Source organism: Nylanderia fulva, unplaced genomic scaffold (genome assembly GCF_048542155.1).
Source record: "Nylanderia fulva isolate GAGA-0341 unplaced genomic scaffold, ASM4854215v1 Scaffold38, whole genome shotgun sequence".
NCBI lineage: Eukaryota > Metazoa > Arthropoda > Insecta > Hymenoptera > Formicidae > Nylanderia > Nylanderia fulva.
In genome coordinates, this window is record NW_028190455.1 from 1,597,880 (window position 1) to 1,618,382 (window position 20,503).

At 40.2% G+C, this 20,503-nt stretch overlaps 1 protein-coding gene and 1 long non-coding RNA gene across 2 annotated transcripts in view; both read right to left on the bottom strand.

The window, feature by feature from the left end:
- Positions 1-20,503, bottom strand: part of LOC114930770 (uncharacterized) — a 140,516-nt gene that overhangs the window by 102,189 nt on the left and 17,824 nt on the right. The window lies entirely within an intron of this gene.
- Positions 2,119-5,074, bottom strand: LOC114930749 (uncharacterized). The gene is made up of 2 exons (XM_029302596.2): positions 4,809-5,074; positions 2,119-3,784 (listed from the first exon to the last, which is right to left on the bottom strand). The coding sequence occupies exon 2, from the start codon at positions 3,759-3,761 to the stop codon at positions 2,415-2,417; it is 1,347 nt and encodes a 448-aa protein (XP_029158429.1). The 5' UTR covers positions 3,762-3,784; positions 4,809-5,074; the 3' UTR covers positions 2,119-2,414.

Sequence of the window (20,503 nt, forward strand, 5' to 3'; positions counted from 1 at the left end):
AAACGATTGATTCGATCAGAAATATAATATAATTTATATTATATATCGACGCATCGAATTACTTCTGTATAATATTTAATAATTTATGTTATAAATCTTTTCACTTCTTTCATCTTTTCATAATCTTGTAGATTAAAATTTTCTAAAGAGCTGTTACAAATTACATATATATAATTTATAATTTGACAAAAATGTTTGCAAATACTTGTGGAGTACTTCGGTACGACTGAAGTTTCTTCAGCGAGGTAGGAAACGCGGCGCGATAATTCACATAATTTTCGGACAATATTAAGCCACTCGACGACGGCTTAACCCTATGTTAAGCCGTACACTGTCGGCGGGGGTGAAAACAGGAGTGCAGAAGGGGAGGGATGACGGTGAGGGCGGCTCTCGACGGTGGTTGGAGGCCGGGCTGTATTTAAAACGCGAATGCGCGCCGGCCGATTCGCCATTTGAAGTTAAATGGAGTGTAAATGGCAGATAACAAACCGGCACTGTTTCCGATTACGGCATTCATTGTTTCCTACCATTATGCGCGCTCCGACGGTTTGTGTGTGACGCGGGTTACGGCTTACGATCTATTTATTGCCAGGCCGCCTTCACCTCCGTACACACGACCGAAATGCGCTTTACACGCTTGCATCAACCCTCTTCCCCTCCCTGCAACCCTTCCGCACCCCCAGCCACCCCCCGTTATCATCATTGCATCCGCAATCCACCGCCCGTTTCACCTGCCTGCCGTTATAAATACGCAGCAAATATTTTACTTCTACATCGTGGAAATGGAGTCGTTCGAATGGACCGTATGTAATTTGCGAGTGTATCGAAATACGACCGCGATTATATTTTGGCTCTGACAATTTTACCACGCTACTTTTCCCCAAATATATATGTGATTTTAGATTTCTTTATTGCTATAGTTGCTTTCGTGTCCACGTAGCTGTGTTTTTTTTTTTTTTTTTAGAGATCGAATCATTCGTTTGATAAATAATTGAATATTATTTTTGAATAATATTTTAATTGTTGGATTTACAAAAAAGAAGAGATAGAAATATCAAATATTCTTCCTCGTTATATTTTTATCGTAACAATTAGAAAAATAAACATAATTGATCCAAATAAAATTTAAATGTCTGCAAACATTTTGAAATATAAATGCTAGTGATATAACCACGAATTATGTAGACGTGTGCACCACTCACATATCGTACACATTTCAAATTTTTATACATTTTTGGAAATTGAGAAACGTCAAAATTATATATCAGACTGTTCATAGAACTGTTCCTTATATGGAAATATAATATTCGAATTGAACGTGATATTTAAAAAGTAATATTTTTATATATCAACTGTGTCTGCAGTAAATGTATTAATAATCATTCCTGAAAATGATAAATTATTGCATTTTAAACTGATTAATTTAATTATTATTCGCACAGCGCAGCAAGAATAATTATAATTTAATAACTAATAATCTGTTGTCAAGAATTATCGTATATATTATTAATTTATTTACATTTCACTCTTTTTCTCTCAAAGTATGAATAATTCTTACTTATTTTAAAGAGTGACATATATTTACAAATTGTTCCTACCTAATATTGACTAGACAGGGAATGTCTTGATCGCAGTGCGTTAAACTAGAGTACATCAACCGACGCAGATATTAATTTCTCTATAGACATTAAAATTTTTTTATCGTAGACGCGTATACAATGTAAGTGCCGCAATAATACATCTATACATGATGTCGCAGATTCATTGAGCCGTCTTTTATCCACGAATTCTTTGTCCATTTTCAAATAAATTTTTAATAGGATAAATTTTTAATTTGCCATAAATTGTTAACTTTCTACAATAAGAATACATTTGTCACGAATCCTTCAAAAGTATAGATTTCGAAAATATATGTAGATGTCGAAACAGAGTTCGCTTGAAATTAAATAAAAAATAAGATTTTATTATATATTTTTGCACATTGCTGAAATTTAATTTCCGGGAAAAAGTCTTCATTTTCAATTATTTATTATTCAAATGATTTGTCGACGCGATTTTCTGAAATTAACTCTTTAACAGTTTTATTAAAAAAAATACATAGATAAAAAATATCTCGATAAATCTGCACAACGCATATATATATTCACGATAGAAGAGAGATGTGCAAAAATGTATTTAACCACAACTACCGAGAAGATGATAAGATTTGTATACCTCCGATACGTAATTGAAACGTATTTTTTTCGCAAGAAGCGATATCTCGATTTCTTTCTCAATTGATAAGCGCCAAACAATTTGATCGTTATTACCTAAGAGCATCGATAGCCTGCTGCTGCTTCCCGTTATCCATCGATTCAGTTCTCAAAGGAATAGCCAGCCGTTAGAATCTCGTCCTCGATCGGCAATTTTCGTCGTCACTTACTGTGAACGGAAGTTGCCCTCCTCTTGACCTCAACCTGCTCGACGATACCGTCGCTTTCCTTGTCCTGATGAGCGGTCATATGTCTCGTGAGATGGTGCCTTTCACGAAAGCTCTCGTCGCAGACCGGACACCTAAGCTTCTCTTCTCTCCTTCTTCTCGCCGCTTCGCCCGCGCTCTCGCTCTTGTGATGAGAGCGCATGTGGTAGACCAAGTCGGAAGTCATCCTGAACGACAGATTGCATTTGGCGCAGACGTTCTGCGCCGGCAAGGTCAGAGCGGCGAATGACGGCGGCAAAAGGCCGGCGGCCGTGGCCAGGAATCGCGGTCTGGCGAGAGCGTCCGCCATCGGCGGGAAAACAGAGATCGGATTGTAGGAAAGATTAGGATAGACCGGCGGAAGATCCGGTCGGAAAGCGGACACCTTCGGACTGGGCACCTTGGGCGGCTGAGCGATCTGCGGGATCTTCAAGTTCTCCAACAATCCCGACTGGCCGGTCTCCGCTCCCACTGTCAAAAATGGATATGCCATCTTGGTGGGAAACGGCGCGTACTTGTAACTAGCCGCACCGGCCAACGACACCACCGGCGGACTGACGCTGCTCTGATAGCTAGCGCGATCGTCCGGCGATATCGACGATCTAGGAGACGCCTGGCTGTCATCGTTGAAGCCGTTTCGTTGTCCTGCCAGGTTGACCTTCGTGAAGGCACTGCGAGATTCGCCGTGGCGATCGCTCACGCAGGGGATACCACCAGTCTCGTAGACCTTCGCGCAGGATAAGACCGAAGGATCCGCCGATTCCGGACAGGTAGTCAGCATAGACTGATGACTGACGAAGGTAGGCGGACTCGGAGTCTTCTGAAGTCGACCGCCACCGCTCGGCGGGTATCTCCTTCCGTCGGTGTCTGGGGAAAGTCCCGGCAAGGTCGGCGTCAAGGTTCTCGGCGACACGTAGGGCGGACTCAACGAGTTCTCCGTGCATTGTAACATTCGCCTTCTTTCTGAACCGCCGGAATCGTTGTCGTAGTGCTTGATGGTGAGATTCTGCGGCAACCTCTCAGCATCCAGGACGTTATCAACGGAGATGTCATCTCGCGGACGCTCCTTTCGACTGGAGATCAATCGCAACTTCTCGTGTTGACGACGTGCCAGGTTCTCGTCGGGCGCTACCAGGAAGGCGACGTCGAAGGTCCGCTTGCTGGCACGCTGAAGAGGGTACGAGGCATCGGGTGTCACATCGCTGATAGACGTGGGGCACGCCGACGTCAGCGTCGTCGTAGCCGGCGTCGAGGTCGCGGGGGCGGCGCGATCGATGCCACCCGTGCGATCTTCCATTGTCATCCTGCTCGCTCCGGATGATCGACCTGCGAAACAATGACGGAGGGTGGACAATGAGTGTTAACGTCGCATCGGCGTGAAGTGATTGATCGCCCAAGATTCGATACACTTGGTCCAGCTGTCCTACATTCGAGATGCAGAAATCGGAGTAAAGCAAAATTGGTATCGTCAGGATAGTCGAGAGAAAGTGAAGCACAAGGTAAGCGGTCCTTCATTTCAATGGAATGTCAAATAATGGAAATCAGATTTTTATATCTATGCAGTCAAATTTTCAAAGAGTGAGATGTTCTTATGCTAATATCATCGAATATATTCGATAAATATATTATATATAAATTTTATTGGAATAAATATATTCGATTGAAAACGAAATATCAAAGTAACTATCGAAAATTAGCAATTTGAATAGACAATTTAATATTTAATTTTTTTTATTATGTAATGCATTCACGATTTATATTTTTATCGACTAAAACATGTTGCAATCAAACTTTGTTTTTAAAAAATATCAATATACATATAAAAAATTGATATAGGATTCATATGAGACTTGCCATTTTTATAAAATTATTATCAGTTCTATAAAAAAATCAGTCAGTTTTCTATAGAAATTTGTTGTAATTTTAAAACAAGATGAATATAAGATAGAGAGAAAGTAAAATCATATTTTATCGTATAATTACAACATTATATTTTTAAATTATAGAATATAATACGAGTTATTTCCATTATTAATTATTTTTTGATAATTAATTTCCATCAAAAATCAATGTCATAAGCTAAGTTTCAATAATATATATATATATATAAAACATTAATAATTAATCGACTATCCCATAATGATATTACGAAAAAATACACTTTAAATATTTAAAAATAAAATAATCCAATAATGTAAAAATATTGAAAATATCCGAGAAACATTCCAAAGTATTCTAAAAGTCACTTTAAAATTAATATTTTGTAAAAATCTTGAAAATGTATATTAAATATTTGCGTGTATATTCTACTATGTACAATCATACATACATTAGAATAAAAATGACTTACCGGATTAGGATGGCAAGTGTTCTTCCAAACACGCGCCGCTACACTAGCTCGATCACGTTTTCCATCCCTTAGGGTGCTTCTTCGATCTTCTCTAAGACATTAGCTTGCACTTTTTTCTCACAAGGCTGTTTCGCCGAAACCGAGCCTCGCGAGCACGCGAGCTCGTGAGAGCAACAAGAGGCGAAATGAACCCTTTAACGGACCACACCGATCCGGTGTACAGTCCGGGTTGCACTAAGTGGCGAACACTCGGAGCCGTGTCGGCTGTTCGCGTTAAAATGAGAGTGCCGTTCGCGCATCCCCCGTATTTAGGGATAGCCGTCGCAGAGGGTAGCGCGATCGTGGCAGGTGGAGGCGCAACGAGGGTGGCACCGGCCAATGGCGATGTTCGCAACGTTATACGGGGGTGGAGCGTAGCAAAGGGGTGAACATATTCGCTCGTCGGGATGCGTCTGCTAACAGCATCCAGACCACGCCTACATATTTCAGGTTCGACACATGTGCCCAGGATTGTCGTCGTCGTCGTCGTCGTCGTCGTCGTCGTCTACGTCGGCTCTTGCAACCCCCTTTCTCTCCACCCGACTCTGCCTTACCCTCTCCGCGTTGCGCAACGCGTTCCGCAGAATTCCGCTCCGCCAGGGTGACGAAGGGGATGGCAGGAGAAAGGAGGGGAATTGGTACGACCGGAGGCTGTAATTCAGTCTGACAAACGATCTTGAATATTTTTAACGCCCGCGTCCGCTCCTTTTTTATGGCCAACTCATGACTATATTGGACGTTCGGCAGACGACCCGGGTCTGCCGATGAAGATACGATGACGACGGGGTGAATCCGTTTCAGAGAAACTTGGAAAATTCTTTCGCGAGAGCTTATCAATTATATATCGTAAACGGACTGACAAGTATGCATATATATTTACAAATTGCATTATTTTTGTCTTCAATGTTATTAATTATTTTTTCCCTTAATTAATTTGAGAATTAATTAAAAGTAACGCGTCTTCGATTTCATTCGCAAATTGTTATTCTTATTCTTAACCATCTTTTCAGCGCTTACATTATTATTTTATTCATTTCGAGTGCACAATTATCAAAACACGAATTACTGCAAATCGGATTCATTTAATCATTTTTATGAAATTTCGCACGCGCGTAAACGTCGAAATAAGTCAAGACGGGTGGCATCGTAGTTTCATGTCGGAAAAATAATACAAATACTCCCGATACAAGCGGATAAAATGAGTAAAAACCCGCTACGGAGCCAATAGGCGATCAATCATACGCCGGTGATCTATTTTACCGGGCATGTGAGAGCCGTCGATTTCTTACGCGATTCCCGAGATCCTGGCAAATCCTACGGGGAACGCCGCGAGGTTAAAGGACATTAACTTCTTGATTGAGTCGACAAAAAGTTGTAATGACTTTTCGATTGGCGCTATCCTGTATCCGGTGCCGCGACTTGTGAACTAGTATTTACAGAAGAACGTCATCGTTTCTTTTATCTCTTATACAGGATACTTCAGAAATACTGGGAGAAATTCTCGTCTTTTCTTTTATTCACCGATACTGAACATCGGAATAAGAAAAGTGGCAGAGAATTACGTCTCTCAGTGTATACAAAAATAAATGATGAACAAGTTACTCTGTAATGAAAATTAAAAGATCCGAGATCGCTCGAATAACATAATCTCGGTAATACGATAAACCCGAACGCCACGACGAGATGCTCCCGGCGATGATTCTTCGGCAATTCACGCGCGGAATAAATTAAACGATCCGCCTCATGTGCAGCAGATAGCGCGATGCGCGACACTCTAATCCTAATTCGGAGTCGTAAAGTCGCGAGGGAATCGTTACGACGACGTTACATGTGACACGCGTCGCACGACGGGGCGGCTACGAAACGTCTCTGTATCTTAGCACAGCCATTCCTGGATTATGAACTATATTTATTGCCGATCATATACAGCACCGTTTCCCGTGAACTCGGATAGAGATGGCGATATACCGATCCCTAATTCCATTTTACACCCTTCTGCCTCGCTTCGGGTAAAACAATATTTTTAAGAGAAGGAACTGCACTTTTTCATTCTCCTTTTTTTTCTTATAGAAAGATATAATATGTAAAATAATACAATAGAGACGAAAGAGATGTAGTATAAATTTTGATTAATTATAAATTGCTTCTACTTAGAAAAAGAGTAAAATGTTTATCTAATGTAGCTGTACATATGTAGGTGATACATATCGCATGTTTTCTTCTCGCGTCGTTTTTCCACTATTTTTCACTATCCTACCCCTAGTCTCACGAAACTGTAACGCGCAAACTGCAAATTCGTTTCACTTAGTTTACAATCTAAATCACTCGAGTAGAAAAATACGTTGCGCGCGTGAGAATCGCCACCGTCTGCCCATGTTATCCTGCAAATCGGCCAGAAAGAGGGCAAGTTTCGCGTCGCCTAATTCGACCAAGTTAAACGCACGAGCGGACGGTGCCGACACGTGGCAGACACGCGTGAGCTGTTAACACCGAGCGTGGCTCGTCGAAGGGCCGTTTAACACCGACACTGGGTGCCATAGGGCGCCACTTTAATACAGGCAGGGTCTGTTACGTCAACTAACTGGACACCTTACATGATGCGTATATTTTGGCTCCATTAACTTCTTCGCGAAAGAAGTTAATACGTCATCGATCGAGTGCCTCGCGGATTTAAGCAAGAATTATAGGAAAATTTAATTATTTAATATTTTATTCATTTTTTAAAATAAAAAATATATTGAAAACTTTTCAATTGCTATTTAATATTTATATCGAATAATTTATACAAAAATTTTAATACGAAAATATGTGCATTCCTATATCTAAAAACTAATCGATACAAATTTTAGGAGTATTTTAATTACGTTGGAAAATTTTCGATATAAATTTTTCCTTTTTTAGTGTAGCGAAAGTCTATTTCGTGCGTTATTTGAACTTGTTTTTTTCGTAGTGTTTTGCGCTTCGCAAAAGGAGTAATGTCATCCACTTCTCGCATCGCTGACGCGGCTGCAAGTGCAGTGCGCATTTCTGTCGGGCCGCACGGTGATAAATATGCAGTCGATGCAGTTGATGAGAAAAGGTCGTTTATCAATCACCCATTAACGCAGCCCCGCCGAAAACCTGCTCGCCTCTGAGCCATATTTCACAGAATCATCGCGATTCCCTTCTGGCCGCTTTGGTCGCACGCTCGGTTTTCCATTTACCGTCCGTGTTATTCAAAAGCAAGAAACGTATAGAAGCAAAAGTTTACATCAATACTTGATCATTTAATCAATTATTAAATATTAATGAAAATATCATAATAATCTGTCAATTTTCTCTAAATAAAAATAAAAATAAAAATTCTAAAAAAAAAATTGCACAGCTAAGTTATATTAAACAAATTTTATGTGTATATAAATACTACATCTCTTGTCTCTACATTTATATAAATTGTAATTTATTTGACCTTTTAGCAGATTTGTTATAAAGCGAAATATACGCGGAATAAGAAAATACGGTAAAAGATGAGACAAGGTTAGTGCTTCTTGAGGAATTCTTAAAACAGGGTGGTCTCGGCCTGACAAATTGAATGTGCGATAAGTTCAGAGGATTGTTGAAATAACTGGGCGTGGTGTACATACTCACAGAGTGAGAGAAAGGGAGATTGCCGAGATGAGTGCGGGAGATTCAGATTTTACGGACATTTAGGCGATTCCTTGACTTATAGCCGGGACCATGCATACCAAATGAATCGACTGTGCCGTTTAAACACTCTCGTAATTTTGCTGTGCCGAAATTCTTGCGGAACGAAATATCTTCATTAAAACCAAATTAAACGAATAATATCGACAATTCGTTGTAACAAAAACGGCCCTTTCTAACAATTTATTAAACGTTTCAAGTACTTTATCGAAAGATTACGTTGATTAACTTTGTCTTATAAATTGAACTGCATTCTCGCGACGATGTGTCCTTTGGCAACGTCTTACCTACAGCATCAGAATTCTCAACGCCATTCTTCCCCCACGCATCTCCCTCTATCTATCCGTCTATCTGTTCTACGAGAGAAGTTTGTCCCGCTCTCTTGTTGATATCGTTCCAGCGATATCGAGTCGCGCACGCGTTCTCTCTCTCTCTCTCTCTCTCTCTCTCTTCCTCTCTGCGGTTTGCTCCGGGGAATTTAATTCTATTCCATTCGAAGCAGCGCCTAAGATGCCACCTTCGGCTCTTATCTCTGTGCACACGGTGGGTTGCGCGTGGCGGTTGCTTATGTGTTACGTGAATACCTTACCTAAATGCCGCCGTCGCGGGGAGAAACGTCCCTTGCGTGCCCGTTTCGCGAAGCACTCACCCCCTCGGCGAGGCGAGGGTGAGCAGCGTCGCGCGAGGGAGTCGACCGAGGAAAATTAATGCGACTTCCAGCCGGGCGCTATCGGACGCCGCTATCTCGCGCCTCGACCGCGCGCCGTAAACGTGAGCCGCCTAGACGAGAAGTTCCCGAATTTAAGCGACGAAGTCGCGCCGAAAGTGGTGCGCGATCGTGACTTTACGCGGATGGAAAACGCGCCGCGATATCTCTCTTCAAGCGTTTTCCTCGCCGAATAGTCGCGTCTGTTTTCTCAGAATAGTTCTTGAGGAATTTCATTATTTTCGTTCATCCGATTCTCTCTTCAATTTTGTTACGCCGTATAAGTAATATTACGTATTTGTGATTGAAAAGAATTTATTTCGAATTTGATTAATTTTTATATTTATATGGAATGTCTCGATGTGTTGTTGAAATGCAGAATGTTTAATATCCTGCTTACGTCTGTTGTCAGAATACTACGTCTATTCCTGCTAAAACCGAGAGCATGTAATGGAACGAAGAAATTAACGGGTAGATACTAAGCTGCTCGTTTATCATAAGGATGACTCGGTGGACCAGAGCGCCATGTGCTCTTAAGTGCGTTCTGTTAACGCCAGTTTAATTCGTATTGATGATGGTAGAGAAAAGAGAGAAAAAGATAGACTAACGTGTGTATCGTCGAAATGTTCGATGCGCATTCGTAATCTATAATTCCACAATAAAAATCCTGATATATTCTTATCGAATATACCAACACTTTTCCACATTCATAATATTAATAATTTACTAAAAGTTATATTTTTATCATTCACAATTAGAACAATTATACATAATAGAACAATTATAACTCTAATCACTTTCTATTTGCCATTAAAATTTGAACAACCGTCATAATGAATAAGAGTAAATATTTCAGACAACTACAAAAGACTTCCTCATCAGTGTTTAACGCCGCAATGCAATGTCCCTGTCCGCATAATATGGGTCAAAAATTAGTAAAAAGTTCACACGTGACAAAATCTGTTGTTGACAGTTGACGACTATATTTGTTGAAATCTTTCAGCTTGCCAAATCTTTTAGCCCCCCGAGATCAGTCGGTCGGTCGGTTGATTCTTCCCTTCCGCGGCGGCCGAGAAGTCGGTTGTAGATAGAGGGTGGTTGGAGAAAGGTTGGCGTGCAGAGGAAGGAGATGGAGGAGGGAGTTATTAGAATGGTCCGGAAAAGATGGCGCAGAGTCGCTCCGTATTTTTATACTGTATGGCCGCTGCTTTGCATAATCCCGCACTTAGCTCGCTCGTCCCGAGATGCCGGCTCGCGCTATGCAGATCTCTCTCCACCGCGCTGAAAACCCGAACCTACCGAGCGTTTCGCCATTCCGACGAATGATGGACGACGCCGGGAGACCCACCGAGGGATTCACTCTCGTGCGGCTCCTTTCCTCGAGAGGAAGACGCGCGTTTTACCTCGGAATGACGGGCGAATCGCGCGGCTATATCTTTCACTGCGTTTGCATTTCTACGATGACTCGCGAGACGGATATCAATACGTATATACAAGATAATTCGCTATTAAAATAGCAAACGTTAACACATAATTGCCTTACCAATATTTCTGCCTAATTTACGTATAATTATAATTAGCACGAGTTTCATCTCTATTTTTTTATATTTTTCAAAAATTTTTATTTATTTATCGCCATTAAATGCACAATTTATTTATGTCGAAATCTCGAAAAGAACGTTGCTTTCAAGTAATACGTATAATAATCAAAATCCTTTTACTATATACAGTTTCTGCTGAAATGGAAATAGATAGTCAAAAAGCTAGACCAAAAGATGATGAGATAATTATATGATCAATAAGTCGACTTTTTCTCTCTCGCCTGAGCTCCTCTAAACTATATCAAATTTTCCTAGCATTTGCAAGTTTCATATATATATATATCAAAAAGATCATTACTATAAAGATTCAAAAAGAATAAACTAAAAAAGTCCCATCAACTTTAAAGTGGTTTAAAGCACTTATTTATGCCACACGAAACGGATGGACTGAGATACATCATGAGACTTCCTGAACCAATGTCGCGGAACATTTGTCACGACGTTTCGCTCGTTCCTAGGATCAACTGCGAACTCTCCGGCTGCTCTCACGGGCGGAGATGTCTCATTTGCACCGAGAAATCGCATCTTTCCTTCACCGCCACTCTCTATATCGTATCACCCGCCACGAGAGAGAGAGAAAGACGAACCGAGAAAGAGAAGAGAACGCACAGCGTCATCAATCTTAGCGCGAAAAGACCCAGGACGAGCTTCGCGTTGCTCTGGATCTCACAGATGCGACCTTGATTCTCTTCCGGCATTCCCTAGAGATACCGACGTAGATTAAGTCTGGTCTCGCGAGTAATTTGTCCGAGTCTCTCGATTCTCGGTCGTCTTCGACATGCTCGATGCGTCGAAACCAAACGAACACCTGTGCTCTCCCTTATTCCAGAAGAATCATGAGCTACAACAATGTTGTGATTTTTACTCAATCTCAAATCGCATCTTTACAATCTGAGCTTTATATTTCGTAATATGCATTTCGAACAGCGATTATTCAAAAAAATCCACAATTATTATTTGCATCGCGAAGATATTATTTATTGATAGAATAAAAATATAGTTTACGAAAAAATAATTTTCTTTTCATCCCGCTTAATTTCTGACTAGTAATTTGACAAAATTTACAAATCTTTGATAAAATCATTTACATATCTGTTTAAAAAAATATACGACGTTTTAAAACAAATTTTTTTTTGAAAATAAATGCAAGATGCATATTTATGAATCTTGAATAAACATATAGTAGAAAGAATCGCAAACGTGTACTTTACGTCGGAAACTGCAAAATGCTCGCCGAGAAGTTGAGAAATAAGATAGAAACTAGATATTCCACAAAAGTCGCCCGCATGATTTAACTTTGCGAAGAACAAAGTTTCCAACTCAGATTGCAAGTCCTTTTCAAGGAAGTACAAGACGGAATCTTACGACAGAAACATGACATTAATAAAAATCAAAAATATCGTAGCGCCATACATTAGTTGGTCGACTTTGGAACCATGCAGCGGGATGTTATTGGAATTTTAACGTTCTAATCGAAACTTAACATCCCATTGAGACTTCCCGTATATCTTTTACGATAGGATCGTGAATTTCAACTTTTCTCATTATATTCAGAACATATTTTATAATTGCGAAATATCGATACAATAACTCGATCGTGTTCGAGCAGAGAGAACGTAGAGAGAACGCAATGGAGAATTTTCAGAGATTGCTCACGACGGAACGCATGCATGATCGGCACATATGCTCGCTCGTACATACATATGTATCTCGACGTGATGCGTGAAGAACATCGCATACGTCACTCGGTTTTCCTGCGACGGTCAGGCCATGTCATGCATATTCCGCGAGCGAGAACAAATCGAACACTCGCACCCTTCTGACATTTCGATTGGTGTCGGATTTTATCTGCGTACAAGCAGCGTTCTCTAAAAGTTCATTGTCAGAATAATATTGTGTATGTTTTTCATTCAAACAAAATCTGAAAATAATAATTTCTGAAAATAATAATAAATAATAACTTCTGTGTATAATCGATACACTTATTTTTTATACGTATAATTTTTTTGATATTTATACATGCTGCAAATTATTTAATAAAATCGTATTTTTAAAAAATATATTTGTACTGAATTATTGTAACACAGCATATACAAATTTTATGTTTATCATACACAGGTTCAGTGTTTACAATATAATGAAAAGTGCAGTCGTATTGAGAAATATTTAATAATTAGATAATATTTTTCTGCAAAATATTATAATATATAGAATCCTTACAGTTAAAATGAAGAAAATTGTATATATAAATTTTTTATTTTTCCAAATTAAAAAAAAACATACACAATACGTTTATATTTTTTTAAACAGATTTTCTTTGTCGCTTCGGACATGAGTGAAAGTGATGAAGCCACGGTGTCTGTCGATCGTAAATTCGTAAAACATATTTCGCGAATGCATTTACGCCCGAGCATATGTACGAGATATCGAGTTTCGCTATCTCTTGATCCGCCGATTGTCCATCGCCCCTAACAGCGCTGTCAGAACCGATCACGTTTGATCTTCGAGAGTCACCCTTGTCAACCTGATGTATCTTGCATCGAATTTTTCGTATCGACAGGTCTGTTAGATTTTTTGCGCGTAAATCTCGAACGCAAAAGATAAGTAAGATTAAAATTTGTACAGAAGACTAAACGTATTTTTCAATAAATAATGTTTTATCAAAAAAAAAAATTTACTACAAAATCTTTTAGTGAAATTCATAATTAATAAAAATGTAGTAAAGTAAATTCTCTAAATTCTTTAAAATATAAGATAATTCTCTATTGCTCTGTCATTTTTCTCAATGTTTGCTCCGTAAAAGAGAGATTTCGCAAATTTAATTACTAGTCCCGAATTGTTACATTCTATTAGAAAATTTTAATTCCGAGAATCCCAGCAGTTTGCCGTCTGCGAGGACAAAGACGGCCACCAGTTGGTAGCTGCTTAGTTCCCGAAGGTTTACGCGCAGCATCCCGGAGGCAGCGAGTGCGACGAGTGCTCGGTCACGGTGGATGCATCGGGCTTTCCAGGAGATGCCAGGGTATAAAATCTCCGGTTCGTTGCGGCAACCGCGTTACGAAAGGTAGGTTGGCCCGGTGGAGGAAGGGGAGGAAAGGACTCGGGTAGGGTTGAAATCCAGAGCATACCTTAGTTGTCCGCTCGTAAAGCAACCCCGTATGCCTGAAAGTGCGTGCCGGTGCTGTCTCTTTCTCTGTTCCGTTTCGTCTCGACGATGCCGAGTCTCTTTCTCTAACTCTCTCTCTTTCTCTTCGTCTAGGTCTACGGCGAGTGTTTGTTAAACGAGAAGGAATATGCATGAGGTAGGAGAGAGAACCGGCTGCGGAGTTATGCTACGGTGATCTTAACAGTGGACACGACCTTAAATATGTATGTGCGCCATCCTGGAAACGCAGTAATCAGGGACCAGTAACAGGAGCCAACATCAAGCGCACTTGATACTGCTCCAGAACGATTCTGTTCAGGATACCGCGATACCGTTTCCACGTATAATTTCTTCTAGAATACTATATTTTGTTCGCGACAGAAAGATATTTGCGAAAACTATCAGCTGTTTACGATTCTCTCATTAGCGGACGGATATAAAAATTTAGACATTTGCAAAAACATTAACATATGTAAAAAAAACCGCTCGCACACAAATATCTGTTATAACAGAAAACTAAATTATCTATATATGTATATAGATCCTTGGAATAAACAGAGATTAAATCTCTATTGGATCCTAATCTCATCCTAATCTTTATCTGATAAATCACTTAACTTGCGTGCAGATTTATCGTAATCCTCAAACGATTTTCCGGCGATGTTCGAGATAAAAGGGGTGCGTATTCGATTCTACAGGTAAAACACGATAACCGATCATGGTATCTCGATCACATGTTTACTATATAAAAGCCAGGGGGCGCGTGTCTTTAACTGTGTACGCCTGTCCAAGAACTCCGCAACATATTCTCGTAAACATGCATCACGGGCGTACATGAGTATGCATATACGTAGGACATATGGTGGTTAGCACGGTCCTTGGGCCCCCATGAAGCGAGAAGGGCCTCGCTGAGACTTGTGGGGGGCAGAATTTCACCCCCTAGCACGGTCGCCTCCCTCTCCCCGAGAGTCCTCATGAGTTTTCAATGAGATTAGCGGCCCATCTGTGCCGAGACCGACCCCATCGTCATCATCGACCATGGACAAAGCTAGTCAACCTGCTCACTGCCCGTACGTTCTCCACGGGGGTCGCTACCGTACCCTTCCACTCTCCCGAGTATTCGACGTATGTACGCACCGTACTTTGTGCACTTGCCGCACAAACCTATATCTCCGCGTTTTTGCCGGACCGCGTTGCGTGACGATTATGGAAAATACCGGGTTTTTAGTCGCCCGACATCATTACGGATCGAAAATCAAATATGTCGATTATTATACGCGGTTGCGTAAAGCCGATTATATGATCATGTCTCCGAATGTCGCTTAGCTTCGATATTTTTCTAGCGTAGGAAAAATAAGGATTTATTTTTTAATTTTTTAATCTCAATTATTAATTTTTATCAATTTTTAATTTTGTAATAAAAAAACGCTATAAATTTGCTTTACTTTTCTTTTATACATAAATATGTTAATTGATTTGCAGTTTCGACTTTCGAAAATTTGATTCGATATTATTATTTCTTCATAATATTTTAATATTAAATATTTTTTAAATTATATTAAAATTTTATTACAAAATTTTATTCATTATTCTAATATATTGAAATTTTGTTACAGATGAAGAAAATTGAAAATTAAACAAACAAAAAGTTTGGTTTAAAGAAATATTTTATTTTCTATAATGTGAAATATCCAGCTAGCGTTCCGGATGTAATAGCGAGTATTGAGTAAAGCCGCAAAGCAGACCGATTAAGGAGCGAAATGGTATCGATCCCGCGTAAGGGGGGCACCGTGGGCTTTGGATCTGGGTCCATGGTAGCCCATATGGAGTCTGCCGAGCGCATATGTTGCGACAACGCCGCTAACGACCTGCCTTGGGCCTTCGTAATGCTAAACTGCGGTTCGATCCGCACCCCATGAAACTAAGTAACCATTCGATTGTCATTGGTAAATAGATAATCATGGTAGCATCGACAAACCGTCTTCCTGAAATATGCGAATTTCTACTTTCAACAAGCAATCTTAAATCACGAGATACTTTTAAAAACAATTTGCGATACATTTTTGTACCTACGAAGCAAAAAGATATAAGCTCAGATTTCTTGTAGAATTTTATAAAGCTCTCGAAGCACTTTGGAGATAAAAATTAAATAAGCAAAAGCAAAAATAAATATATATTAAGACATTGTGCGAAAATACATGTAATGTAATATAAATTCTCAACATCTATCTAAAAATAATTTATAAAAATAATTCTATTTTTCGAAATATAAAATCTTAATTAAGATTTTTTATCATCAATGTATCATATTTATATAATATCATTAATATATATTATATAAACAATGATAAAAATAATGTAAATATGTAGACTTTGTTACGTTATTCCTTTCTACTTTTTAGATACCAAAAATTTCCATTTTTTATGCTTTACACTTGTATAAATTTAATTCTTTATTCTCCATTTGCTTTACCTACGATATTTTACATTACAGAGCAATCGTGACTAACGTGTTAAAATATTGCGTGCAATGTTTGACGTCGCAAGAAAGTAACGAAAGGGAGGCCCTAAACACTTTGGCCAAGCAAAACCCCGTGACAATCCTGCCAGCTATCCCCCACCCCTGATTTTTTTGCCAACCTGCAAGGCTAAACGAGTTACGTATTATGTCAGGGGATGGCCACGCGAGTGGGGTGGACTACTCAATACCAGGTTGTATATTCTGGTCGTGCCATCTGGCGCGCTATTATACGAGTATTTTAATTTAATTAACTCAACGCGCACATCGATCGATCGATATTATCGGAGCTCGCGCGCGGATTAAGCTTGTACGTGGTCCGCCGACGATTTCGAATCTGCCGTTTAATTAGGATTTCGGGCGTCGGTGCGAGCAACAGATTTTATGGAAACGAACCGCGTTCCTGGTGCGCCGAATCAGACCGTGCCGCGATCGTTTATTTCAATACTTTCCGCTGCTGGACAAATCCCTCTCCCGTGCAATGATTTAATATTAGAAAACCAATTTTAAATCGGCTCATCGGTGCTAAATAATATAGCTTGACAGTACTTGCATATCACAAATATTGCGAAAATTATGAGATTTATCGAAAGCTTGTATATTGTATTTCCATCTCGAGTCTCGATGGAAACAAACAAAATGTTCTGTTCTAACAATAAGTAGAGAAGCTAATTAATAAGAGAATATAATATTGGAAAACGTTTCTAATTTATAAATGCTATTACATATATGTATATAAATAATATATGCATATATACATACTTTATACAATATAAATTGAACGATTTTTTTCATATTTTTTAATTTTAAATAGCAATATACATATATGTCATCATTCGTAATAGCAGTGTTTGGTGTACAAAAATGTCGCGAAAGAAAATTACACTTCATGTCGATATCGAGCACTCGACTTATGGGATTATAGTCGGGCAAGTACCGAGTCGCTGGACAATCGATACTTCTACCTTGGCGCATTTACGGCATATTTGCGGCAGCGCGAACACGACTCTTTGTCATAGACGAGTGATTTTCGGATCGCGACGGCAGCGTGGCCCCGAAAGTTGGAGAGAGTCGGTGCGCCATTGTACTTCTCTCACCGGGGTCATTGTAAGCGACTGTACCCTCATCTCCACGCTGCACAGTGCACTTCCCCTACTCGTGCATCTGTCCTCAATCAACGGCCTGCGAAAATGGGATATACACGTCCTCGTCGGCGTGAAACTATTGACCTATCTTGTATGTGAGAGAGCATCCCAGTCGCCACCGTCGTCGTGATAGGCGGGCGATAAATAAAGATCAACGAGTGACAGGACAGCGTTGTGATTTACAGCTTTCAATAACTAACAAATATTTTTCGCACATTGAAGAAATGGAAAAAGAAAGATAGAAATCATTTCTGCAAAGCGATAAGTCTCCTTGCAATCAAAATCGATTTTTTCGCCCTGCTTTATATATTATAATCTAATAAATAAGAACTCGATCGATCGAAAAAAATCACATCAAATTTGTGTGTGAATAGAAAAACTGCTGGATTTAAGGAGAATTTGTGTCGATCGAGCCCTCGCGGGGTCAAAAACATCCCCGTCGATAGATATTAGAGACCAGGGACAAACCGGGGGACGACATGGTACTCGCGAAAGAATGGAACACACTTAACTCGGGACTGCTTAAACAGTTGTTTGATCGGCATTATGTATTATGGAGAGGAAGACAGAAGAGAGAGAGCATGTGGCTGGTGCCACCGCTTATTAGCGACACGATGTCGGAAGATGCGTATCATCGTAAATGAATTTTTAGTTCGCGAGGAAAGTGTCGAATTAAAAAATTAAATTTTTTATTCAAAAATTCTGCGATAAGAATTACCAGAATCAGAAATCAAACAAAAATTCGATGCAAAATATAATACGCAAGAGAACAAGCAAGTGGCAAATCTATAGATAATTGAAACAACTTTGCTGCTGAAGAATCCGAGTTAAGAAACCATCCAGATCCGACGTCGACGGATCCTTTTCCGCGTGCGATCGCTACTGTCGAGTATTCGCAAACGCCGCGAGTAGGTATAATATTCCGGATATTAAATCGCTTTTAAATCGGCTTAGCGTTAACTAGTGGCACTTTAAGCTGCCCGGTGAAATGATTATCAGGGCTTCCCACTCCGTCGAGAGCCGGCTAGCTGTTATCGCCCGTTGATTAATTGTTATGCAATATGACGTCACACACGCCTATCCGGCCTACCCGGATTAGAATCCCGCGGTGAAGCATCGCACGGGGCCCGCCTACGCGCGTCTCCCTCGGTACAGAATGTATCGCAGCGTCCCTCTCGCTCTCGTTCACGTCGTATCCGCGTGTATATATATATATATATACATATAAGCGCGTCTATATTGTGTAAGTGTATACGTATGTATCTCTCTCTCTCTCTCAACACGAGTTACAACACGAAGGGAGCGGCGCGAAGTTTCCGGCTAATCCTACGAATTTGAGCCAACCGAACATAGGATGCTGATGAATATTGATACCGCACCGACTCGACGGACCATCTCGCACCTATACACAAATCGCACGCGAATGAGCGGCCTATCTGTCCCGGCTCTTCTCGCCCATGCTCTGTAGAAGGGTGAAAAGTGAGAAATGCAAGATGCTCTCTCTTTCTCTGTCTTTCTTCCGGCGACAATCCCGGCTGCTGCACGCGGAAGACGCAGACATCTCACGGATGCCGTTCGATATAAGAGAGGGATTAGGGAGATTATCCTCGTTCAACACTAGGAGAGCTCCTTCTAAAACTTGTGGTATCCGCGCAATAAATTACTACTCGTCGCAAATTTGCAACTTTTCATCTAGCTTATGAAAATTATATAAGAGACCATATATTATAATGAATTGAAGAAAAATTGGAAATAATCGGAAAAGATGGAATAAAGAATAAAAAATAAAGATGAACAGGAATATGAATTGCTCTTTAGAATCAAGATTCCACCTCGGTCTTTTACAAGCAAATGAGAGGCGTAAACCTTTCTTAAGAATCTCCAATTTTGCGACACGTCACGGTTAGTTCTGAAAAGCGAAAAGCTGACGGCTCGTGGCTCGATGCTCCTCGGTAACCTTGCACCATTATTTCCCTAAATAAAAGAAACCATAAATCGTGGGTGCACAGGCCCGTGGTGGAGCCACGCCGCGGCTCCATTATATCTTTCACGATGAACGGTGCCCTTCTTCGTCGGCCATTATGCCGCGGAGATAGTAAGGAAGCAGCCACCCCTTTATCTCGGTAGACTCCGTGGTAAGAGTAATGCGCGGAAATCAAGGGTTAATTCCTCGGCGTCGTAAAGCATTTTATCTGCCTCCGGTGGTGCCGCCGGAACGAGAAATATTCAAATATGGCGATGGATGGTGGATCACAGTCGCGTCGATCGAATGTTAACGAAATCCGCATATTGTTATTTTTCCTATTCGCTTTTATATACTTATGTCGGTGACACAAATGGCTTGTTAGATTAATATGTCAATTTTTCAAGACTATGCATAGACTGTGACATTTTGTTTGCTTTTTTTATGTTGTGATATTTGAATGAAAAAAAATAGTCCAGTCGATTTTATCATATATTTTCTTCGTGTATTTTTCTTAATATATAGTATATTTTTGTATTTCAAATGCAATAAATGGTTTGAAAAAGAAACAAAAGTTTAAACAATCTATCGAAAGAGAAAGAGATTCATCTGCGCCGCGAGAACGCGTACAATGTGTATGCGAATATACTACGTAGAGGACCTTTCGGACCTCTAACACCTGATCCCTACTAAAGATCCTATCGGGAAAATTGGATTCAGTGTCAGGGTGACCGCTGAAACGTATAAGCAGCTCGTAAAATACTTTTTAGCGCACGAACGCCTCCACGTCAGGGGATTAAGCTTTATGGTTAGATAAGGATCCTGGATTCGGTTCCGTGCTCTTTGCGCCCGCTGGGTTTCTATCCCTCGAAAAATAATAACCGCGACAACGAT